Source organism: Pseudoliparis swirei, chromosome 2 (genome assembly GCF_029220125.1).
Source record: "Pseudoliparis swirei isolate HS2019 ecotype Mariana Trench chromosome 2, NWPU_hadal_v1, whole genome shotgun sequence".
NCBI lineage: Eukaryota > Metazoa > Chordata > Actinopteri > Perciformes > Liparidae > Pseudoliparis > Pseudoliparis swirei.
Genome location: NC_079389.1, coordinates 21,735,271 through 21,744,747, shown reverse-complemented (window position 1 = coordinate 21,744,747; position 9,477 = coordinate 21,735,271). Strand labels below are relative to the sequence as shown.

General features: G+C 40.1%; 3 protein-coding genes across 3 annotated transcripts; 2 read left to right on the top strand and 1 right to left on the bottom strand.

Annotated features, from left to right (window-relative positions):
• Positions 1-840, top strand: LOC130202632 (gamma-crystallin M3-like). The gene is made up of 3 exons (XM_056428334.1): positions 1-30; positions 155-394; positions 500-840. The coding sequence occupies exons 1-3, from the start codon at positions 1-3 to the stop codon at positions 773-775; spliced, it is 546 nt and encodes a 181-aa protein (XP_056284309.1). The 3' UTR covers positions 776-840.
• A 2,923-nt stretch (positions 841-3,763) lies between these two features.
• Positions 3,764-4,576, top strand: LOC130202628 (gamma-crystallin M3-like). The gene is made up of 3 exons (XM_056428322.1): positions 3,764-3,772; positions 3,857-4,138; positions 4,250-4,576. Exons 1-3 carry the CDS (start codon positions 3,764-3,766, stop codon positions 4,526-4,528), a joined length of 570 nt encoding a protein of 189 aa, XP_056284297.1. The 3' UTR covers positions 4,529-4,576.
• A 2,579-nt stretch (positions 4,577-7,155) lies between these two features.
• On the bottom strand, positions 7,156-7,913 carry LOC130206072 (gamma-crystallin M3-like). The gene is made up of 3 exons (XM_056433801.1): positions 7,872-7,913; positions 7,556-7,795; positions 7,156-7,462 (listed from the first exon to the last, which is right to left on the bottom strand). The coding sequence occupies exons 1-3, from the start codon at positions 7,902-7,904 to the stop codon at positions 7,187-7,189; spliced, it is 549 nt and encodes a 182-aa protein (XP_056289776.1). The 5' UTR covers positions 7,905-7,913; the 3' UTR covers positions 7,156-7,186.
• Positions 7,914-9,477: the final 1,564 nt, after the last annotated feature.

The window sequence follows — 9,477 nt, the reverse complement described above, 5'->3', positions numbered from 1 at the left end:
ATGACCACCTCCAGCATGAACATGGGCAAGGTAAGCACACGGATCATTTCAATGTGCACTTTAAACCGAATCAACTTTACAGATGCTAAATCAAATCATGTCCATGTTTTTACTGACAACCCAATGTATGTACTAATGCATCCCTTGTTTCCAGATCACCTTCTACGAGGAGAAGAACTTCCAGGGCCGCTCTTATGAGTGCATGAATGACTGCTCTGACATGTCCTCCTACCTGAGCAGGTGCCAGTCCTGCAGGGTGGAGAGCGGCTGCTTCATGGTGTACGACCGCACCAACTACATGGGGAACCAGTACTACATGAAGAGGGGCGACTACTCCGACTACCAGAACTGGATGGGCATGAGCGGCGTCAGGTCTTGCCGTATGATCCCCATGGTAGGTTTAAAACACCATCCATCACACTCTGAGTGACAACCCCCACGAATCATAATACTAACTTGTTTTCATTCACTCTCCAACAAAAAACAACAATAACAACAGCACAGGGGACAGTTCAGGATGAAGATCTACGAGAGGGAGAGCTTCGGCGGTCAGAGTCACGAGATGATGGACGACTGTGACAACATCATGGACCGTTACCGCATGAACGACTGCCAGTCCTGCAACGTGATGGACGGCCACTGGCTGATGTACGAGCAGCCCCAGTACAGAGGCAAGATGATGTACATGAGGCCCGGAGAGTACAGGAGCTTCAGGGACATGGGCATGAGCGGCATGAGGTTCATGAGCATGAGGCGCATCACTGATTCCTGTTAACTTCACATATTGATGTTCTGAAACAAAACTCGATAATAATAAAAAATTCCACTTTCAACACATTTCATTTGATTTAATTGTGTGTATTGCATCATTTGAATAGTACAAATGTTGATTGGTTCTGTGATGCTCAATCATTAACCTCATATCATCGCCTGAAGAAGTTTTTGCAAATTAATAAATATAATTCGGATTATGAAATGCTTTATCGGGCATAAAGGGAAACTCTTCTATTCCTTTTATCAGTACCAAGAAATGCATTTTTAAAAAGTCGTAATTATTAAGTCAAAGTACCATTAAAGTTACTGATTCTGTAGAAAAATAAAACATCGTAAAGCGTAGCTTTGAATATATGATGTAAATTAAAGTAAAGAGGTTATTTATCACATACAATATCATATACTGTGTGCAGGTCTAACTATTAATACTATTAATAATGCATGAGTAGTGTGCACTATATATATATTCCTCAGAAAAGTAATAGACAAATTTCCCACAGGGGACAACAAAGTATGTTGAAAATTAACTGCCAACGCCAATGACGTTGGGAATTTAAACAAAAACACTTGCTTAGGTTCATGCAACAAAACCACTGAGGTAATTATGGCAAACACGTAATAGCAACAATATGCCTTCAAAACAACGCAAACACTTTGGGACACGAACACCGGTCTCCTGATTGAAAGTCCTGTGTTTGTTCGACCCGTACGCCCAGGCTGGTGGTCTCTCGTTTTGATTTTTATATCATGTCATTACGCATCGCTGTCACGCTGGCGGATTGGCTGCGCCCCACCACCGTTAATATCATGCTCTATCAAATGTGTTTGAGTTGGCACGTCACTAAATAAAACCCAAATAGTTGGTAATCAGAGTAGTCAACTGCATGAAATGCTCCTTTCCCAAGTGCCCAAACAAGGACTCCAAGTTACCCAGCACTTCAGAATTCCTTAACCGCAACAGACTCATCAGGGCAAACCACCCCGTCATCCTCATGTACCGTCAAATTAACCAGCGACTGACTTCCCAAAGTATTTTCCATTAGCACAAGTCTGACAGCCTGCTGTTGCCAAAATCCCCCCGATACAGAAGGCTCTGACCCACAAGTGTAATAGTCTTTCAAGAGATGTACATGGTACATTTGAGTTTTCCTTCTCCACTCTGGTGTCGACAACAAATAGTTCTGCTCAGAAACCTGACACGAAACTGTGAACGGATCAAGACATTTTGCCTGGAACGGTGAACCCACAAGCGGCAACAAAGCAAGAACCTGATCGCCAGGACGGAACTGATGGACTTCAGGTCATAGAGACGCCTCAGTTATTCCTGGGTGGAGGCTAAACTGTCTTTAGCCTTCTCCTCACCAAGTACAACCGATGATGGAACTCACAAATATAATCGATCAAGTTTCGAGAGACTTCAGGTTGGGTAAACGGATTATGCAACAGTCAGTGGCCCGCACACTGTATGCCCAAACACAAGCTTGTTCGGCCCAAACCCAGAGCTCAGCTAACAGCAACCAGGGAAGCCTGTCCTCCCAGTCTTGATTGAACTCAATGCAACAGCCCGGCTATCGAGCCTTACGAGTTTGGTGAAATCTCTCCAACGCCCCCTGGCTCTGAACATGGTATTCAGAAGCTTGATCATGTTTCACCCGTAGCTGCTTCAGGACTTGAGAAAAAAAGCGGGAGGAAAAATTGGAACCCTGATCACTTTGAACGACCTTTTGGAATTCCAAAGATGGAAATGAACGACGTCAGTGCTTTAACCAGAGATCCAGCCGTAATGATGTGCAACAGATAGGCAGCTGGATACCTTTTACTTTGACATATTACTGGAAGCAAATAGTTACTTCCAGACTTTGAATGTGGCAAGGGACTGACACAATCAGTGATTAGATCCTCGAATGTCTGAGGAACTGTGGGAATTGGAGCCAGTGGAGCAGGCGTGGTTAGTCTGACCAGTCATTTGACATGTTTTATTATAACAAGACATCTCTCTTCATTCAAAGCAAAAAAATATATAGCTGAGAACATATTTGTACGTCTTTCGAACCCCAAATGCCCAGATTGATCGTGCAACAACAAAAACAAAGCATCAGCAGTTGTTAACTTCAAGATATAATATTACTTCATAAAACAACAACATATTTCCTGATCGATCGAAATGACTGTTTGCCTACTAGCAACTATTCATACACTGTCAAATTCATTGATTGTGATGTTACTGTGTTTTAATTTGTGTGTAATGATTCCTTCTGGTCACATGACATATATTACACCTGTCCATCCTGGAGAGGGATCCTCCTCTGTTCTCTCCTGATGGGTTCTTACCTTTTCTCCCCCTGAAGGGTTGTTTGGGAGTTGTTCCTGATCCGATGTGAGGTCAAAGGTCAGGGATGTCTATGTGTACAGATTGTAAAGCACTATGAGACAAATATGTAATTTGTGAAAATGGGCTAAACAAATGAACTGAATTGAATTGTTTGAAATCTGTTGTAATCTCAGAAATGACATAATGTTTCATGTGGCTCTAAAGTTCTTGTTTTAAGATATAAAGGTGTAGATTAATTACATTTAATCCAATAAATAAATTACAGTTTATTCTGCTTCAACAAAAAAATCCTCCGGTGTATTTTTTGTTACCCATTAAAAACATCAGAAAAGAGGGGAGATATTTAATGAGCCCTTCAAAGAAAGGTACAGTATGTTTTGGGGGTAAAACACGTCCTCTGTTGTTCAGCAGCACGGACAATGCAACGCGGAGGGGCCTCCTCATAAATGCAACCACCGCAAATTACGATCTGTTCAAGTTCACTTTGAATTGAACTGTACACGGAGGGGGGGGGGGGGTCTGCACCGCACTGCTCTGTCAGGAATTTGAACAATGGGGTCATGTATCGTCTGGGCTGGGAGGTCAGGTATAAAAGCATCGGGGGACATGGGGGAAAACGTACAGTCCCTTTGAGCCCAAACCACATCAACTGCAACCATGACCAAGGTGTGTATGGCTTTAGATTTCTAACATTTTAAAATTGAATTAAGATTTACAATATAAAGTATGTATGTACAAAGTATTGTATAGATTCAGTACATTGTTATCATTGTGGTTTTCTTTTTTTTCCAGATCACCTTCTACGAGGAGAAGAACTTCCAGGGCCGCTCTTATGAGTGCATGAATGACTGCTCTGACATGTCCTCCTACCTGAGCAGGTGCCAGTCCTGCAGGGTGGAGAGCGGCTGCTTCATGGTGTACGACCGCACCAACTACATGGGGAACCAGTACTACATGAAGAGGGGCGACTACTCCGACTACCAGAACTGGATGGGCATGAGCGGCATCAGGTCTTGCCGTATGATCCCCATGGTACTGCATGATTTTCCTGTCCATGCGATATTACACATTAGATTACATCGTAACGGTATTACGTTAGTTGAAGAAGGATTTCAGTAACTTCATGTTCACTTCAATTTACAGCACAAAGGACAGTTCAGGATGAAGATCTACGAGAATGAGAGCTTCGGCGGTCAGAGTCACGAGATGATGGACGACTGTGACAACATCATGGACCGTTACCGCATGAACGACTGCCAGTCCTGCAACGTGATGGACGGCCACTGGCTGATGTACGAGCAGCCCCAGTACAGAGGCAAGATGATGTACATGAGGCCCGGAGAGTACAGGAGCTTCAGGGACATGGGCATGAGCGGCATGAGGTTCATGAGCATGAGGCGCATCAATGATTCTTGTTATTAAAGCACAGATGTATAGAAGCAAGATTTTAAATAAAATCCAGTGATTCTCTTTTAAATGAATTCTTCTGTTTCTTTTTATTAAAGTGATCTGAAACTCACACAACAAAGTACAATTTATACTCACGAGGAAGCGGTTGACCCACAGAAGAAAACTATACACAAGAATAATATGCATTTTTAAACTAATTTGATTTTAGGGTCTCTACGTTGCACACCATCAGATGGCAACACTTTCAATTTGTTAAATTAGTTGGGTTAAGAAAAAACACAATTGGTTGATTGTTTAAATGATATATACAGTACATATACAAAAAATAATACTTAAAAGATTAATATTATATAAACTGATGCTTCTGTAGGGATAAATGCAGTAAATGCAGAGTAAAATGCAGACATTTGTTAATATCAATAATAGATACAGTAGGAATTTGATTTAAGATAATAGATACTAGTTAATTTGCATAAAATACACCAGTATTTAGTGCGCCCTATTGGTAAATAGTGGTTTATTTTTGGAGTAAATAAAAAACATTTACTAAATTATTCTGAATGAATGAAAAGCAACCAAATAAATAGCTGAGTAGTATCTGAGTACTTTATATTTTCTTGTGGTTCTTATCACATGGTTTACATCATACTGTAGATTATGTACTGCACAAATTCCTGATTTACACATTATGTTAGCTTTTTCATCACAAGTAAATAATCAACTGGTTATGAGGTCAAAACAATTACATCCAGATTTTCAAAAAGGCTGACGTTCAAAACAATGGATTTGCATTACAGTGTTTTTATTCTAAGAGAAAGTACAAGAGCTGCCCCCGCCCATCAGTTGCATTGTTGCACACGATGGGGAACGTTCGGCCGTTTTTGTTTCGCTAGAAGTCTTTTTGTCAGTCGACAGTTTAATTTATCGAACAATAAACATTTTGTGGGATTCACCAGAGTTTTCCAAACCATTTCTCTTGGTACGTTGTTAAATGTTTACAGTTTTACCTAATTGAGTACGGTCACTCCCTCCAATCACTGATTGTGCTCTTGTCCCTGGAGAGCAGATTGCCTGATGCAGATCACCTGGTCCGAGAACAGGGAGGACATGAAGGCCTTGCACAAACCTAACCAGCCATTTTACACGGATACAAGGCAGATATGAAAGCTTTTTGGTTGAGAAACATAAACATGTGATGCAATTTTCCCTGCCGCGGGTGGGCTTTACAGCTTTGCGCTGCAGATCGTAATGTTCACTGTCCATCTGTTAATAATTAGGTAATAGTGCCATCTGGTTTTAGAAACCTACGATTGTTGTGATTCTAACTATCCACTACATTTCAAGATCGGACCCCCACAGCAGCTACAGTCAACGTTTTAGTCAGACAACAACAATCGTAAAAAGGTCCAGACGATCCAATCCAGTAAAAAAATATATCACTGTTACTGGATAAATGTCACTGTTATTGGATCAATATCACTGTTATTGGATCAATGTCACTGTTACTGGATCAATAGCACTGTTATTGGATCAATATCACTGTTATTGGATCAATATCACTGTTACTGGATCAATATTACTGTTATTGGATCAATATCACTGTTATTGGATCAATATCACTGTTACTGGATCAATATTACTGTTATTGGATCAATGTCACTGTTACTGGATCAATATCACTGTTACTGGATCAATATTACTGTTATTGGATCAATGTCACTGTTACTGGATCAATATCACTGTTACTGGATCAATATCACTGTTATTTGATCAATATCACTGTTATTGGATCAATGTCACTGTTATTGGATCAATATCACTGTTACTTGCGTCCGACCTCCTTTGCGACTCGTGTAGCTCAGTAGAGTAGAACAAGGTCCCTGAAAGCACCACTGTTTACCTTCGCATTGAAAATGCGGAAGGTTATATTTTGATCGCCGTGTATTTATTTATTTATTTATTTATTTATTCATTTATTTATTTGTATGCATAACAAAAAAAGTTTTAAACCGAATCGCATGAAATTTGGTGGGATGATTGGTTATTACCCGGGGACCAGTTGATTAGATTTTGGGATAGATCGGGTCAAAGGTCAAGGTCAAGGTCATGGAAAGGTCAACATCCGGCAAAAAAAATTCCTCGTTAATTCCTGGCAATAAAACTGTTTCTGATGCTGATCTTCTTTTTACCATCGCACGGTCAATTTCTATCCAATTGGCATGCAACTAATGCCAAAATGTTCATAATTCAATGCCCAATCTTGTGATATGCGAAGGTATGCGCTCTACCGAGTGCCCATTCTAGTTTAACCAAGTGTTGATATTTTCAAACAAAAACTTAATTCCTTTAAATTTTACGGCCATTATTATATTTTATTTCATATTTATGTTTAGTTTCTTCATATGTGTGAAATTTGATATTGTCTTGTATCCATTTTATTACTATTTTACGAGACTTTTTGAAGATTAAATATCTTTGTTAATAAAAACAATTTTAGGATTAGAAAAACCGAAAAAGCAACTATACATTTTCAGTGTAGAAATATGATGATGGGATTCGATAAGGTATTTCAAGAGCGCAGGACAAACCAAATCAAGGAAGCTTGCTCGACAACAGAGTTACAGTATGAATTACACGTTGTTTTTATTTACTGAAGTCGAAGACAGAAGTCTAGCACATGTCGGTGACGCGCCTCATGCTCATGAACCTCATGCCGCTCATGCCCATGTCCCTGAAGCTCCTGTACTCTCCGGGCCTCATGTACATCATCTTGCCTCTGTACTGGGGCTGCTCGTACATCAGCCAGTGGCCGTCCATCACGTTGCAGGACTGGCAGTCGTTCATGCGGTAACGGTCCATGATGTTGTCACAGTCGTCCATCATCTCGTGACTCTGACCGCCGAAGCTCTCATTCTCGTAGATCTTCATCCTGAACTGTCCTCTGTGCTGTTTTGAAGAAACAAGATTTCTTAAAAAATTATTTCAGGAAAAAAAAGATATCACTCAAAGATCTTTTTTTAAGGTCTGTTTTAAACCTACCATGGGGATCATACGGCAAGACCTGACGCCGCTCATGCCCATCCAGTTCTGGTAGTCGGAGTAGTCGCCCCTCTTCATGTAGTACTGGTTCCCCATGTAGTTGTTGCGGTCGTACACCATGAAGCAGCCGCTCTCCACCCTGCAGGACTGGCACCTGCTCAGGTAGGAGGACATGTCAGAGCAGTCATTCATGCACTCATAAGAGCGGCCCTGGAAGTTCTTCTCCTCGTAGAAGGTGATCTGAAAACAAGATAAATGTAAATGATTAGGAATAAAGTAATTTCTTCATATTACAAAAATATATCTTTTGAAGTACCTTGCCCCTCATGTTCATGCCGGTGTTGCTCATGCTGACTGTAGATGTGCTGTGTTGCTCCTGAACTGTGTAGCTACCTGGTTTTACCCTTTCCTTTTATACCTGACCAGGTAAAGAATCAGTGGCCCCTCCCCCATCAGAACCCCATTACTCAGCAACTGGCCATTGAAGCCAACAGAATGGAGAGGTCATGTGCACTGGTACCTGGTAGTCCATGACAACTGACACAGCATCTGCATTGCCTCACGAGGTCCTGACAAAAAGATTTACCGTGTTGCCACAATGACCAATAAAAACACAATAGGCTACTGAAAACAATGGAAGCGGGATGATGTTTTTGTTGCTCAGTGGATCAGTTGTGTTGTCTTTCTTTTTTTATAGCTTTTCCAATCTCAAGATAGCTATTTTCAAACACATTGCTTCTGACAGCATGGTGAGTTAAACATTCTCGTTCTCAGAATTCAGTCCCTAATAAATCTTTCCCGATGACGTCATGTGGCTTGTGAAAGCCAACGTGTGGCTTGTTGTGACCCTCGGTTGAATCATGGCAAACATTTATGACTCATGGCCTAATCTGACAAAGTGACCATTTTAAAGTGGCTTTATTCCTAAATGGCGCTACTAAACGGCTTCCTCAACTGTTTTCGTCACTTCAAGATAATCTTAGTTTGTACTAAAACAAATTGTATGTTCAATCATTGGATGTTTTCTCACCAAAGAGGTTGTATGGAGTCATATGTTTTATAAACTGACAATATATATTGATATCAAGGCATTAACAGAAAAGTAATAGTCTGATAAATGGTATGAACAACAATCATTAGCTATGATTAGCTTTTATTTAGTGGCTACCATTGGATTATTTAACTTCTCCAAACAAACTTGTATTCTACATACACGTTGTGTTCAGCAAGATAATCTTCACAACTCGCCACCACTTTTGTGAATTTTGAAAAAAAGGCTAGAAACAAACTACACCACAACGAAGCTGAAGGTGGACTCGTGTTCTGGTCACGACGTTAAGTCGTCTCATTTGGAGACGATCGTCTTTTTTAAGAAACATCAAATCAAAGCTCGTAAATTCATGAATGGGGATGAATTTATGTAGCAGACCAAAAACATTAAATCCACTTAAACTTGTTTTTGCCACAGATCTTTTTTTTAGGCATCCAACCAACAAGCCATTTAAAAAAGTGACTTCAAGTCGAGGGAACCGAGATTTGCAAAAATAATGACTCATCGTTTTAGGAATCATTCTTGCAGCAAATCCCTGGAATAACAATCAGCAATGTGGAATGTCATTGTTCCATCTTTTGTTTTAAGGACTGACCTCCCTTCATGTTATAACTGTTCCTAAAACTTTTCACGCAGGTTACTGTAACGATGTACTCTTCTCCCTTCATTCATTAGGTTTCCTATGAGTTGAACTATGGTAAATAACTATTACTAAAATGTAAACAATTTGGTAATGAGCACATAATGACTTCATAGTCAGAGTTAATGTTCACTTGATTTGGTATAATGACCAATAAAAAGAGACAAGGAATAAAATGTTCAATATGTAAATAATACAAATACTATAACTTTGAAGAATTAAATATGTAAT

Excerpts from the sequence above, each read along its gene's own strand:
- LOC130202632 (XM_056428334.1), top strand. The coding sequence starts at position 1 with ATGACCACCTCCAGCATGAACATGGGCAAG. Across the intron at positions 31-154 it reads CCAGCATGAACATGGGCAAG|ATCACCTTCTACGAGGAGAA; the intron begins GTAAGCACACGG and ends CCTTGTTTCCAG. Across the intron at positions 395-499 it reads CTTGCCGTATGATCCCCATG|CACAGGGGACAGTTCAGGAT; the intron begins GTAGGTTTAAAA and ends CAATAACAACAG.
- LOC130202628 (XM_056428322.1), top strand. Across the intron at positions 4,139-4,249 it reads CTTGCCGTATGATCCCCATG|CACAAAGGACAGTTCAGGAT; the intron begins GTACTGCATGAT and ends TTCAATTTACAG.
- LOC130206072 (XM_056433801.1), bottom strand. The coding sequence starts at position 7,904 with ATGAGCAACACCGGCATGAACATGAGGGGCAAG. Across the intron at positions 7,796-7,871 it reads GCATGAACATGAGGGGCAAG|ATCACCTTCTACGAGGAGAA; the intron begins GTACTTCAAAAG and ends TCTTGTTTTCAG. Across the intron at positions 7,463-7,555 it reads CTTGCCGTATGATCCCCATG|CACAGAGGACAGTTCAGGAT; the intron begins GTAGGTTTAAAA and ends TCTTCAAAACAG.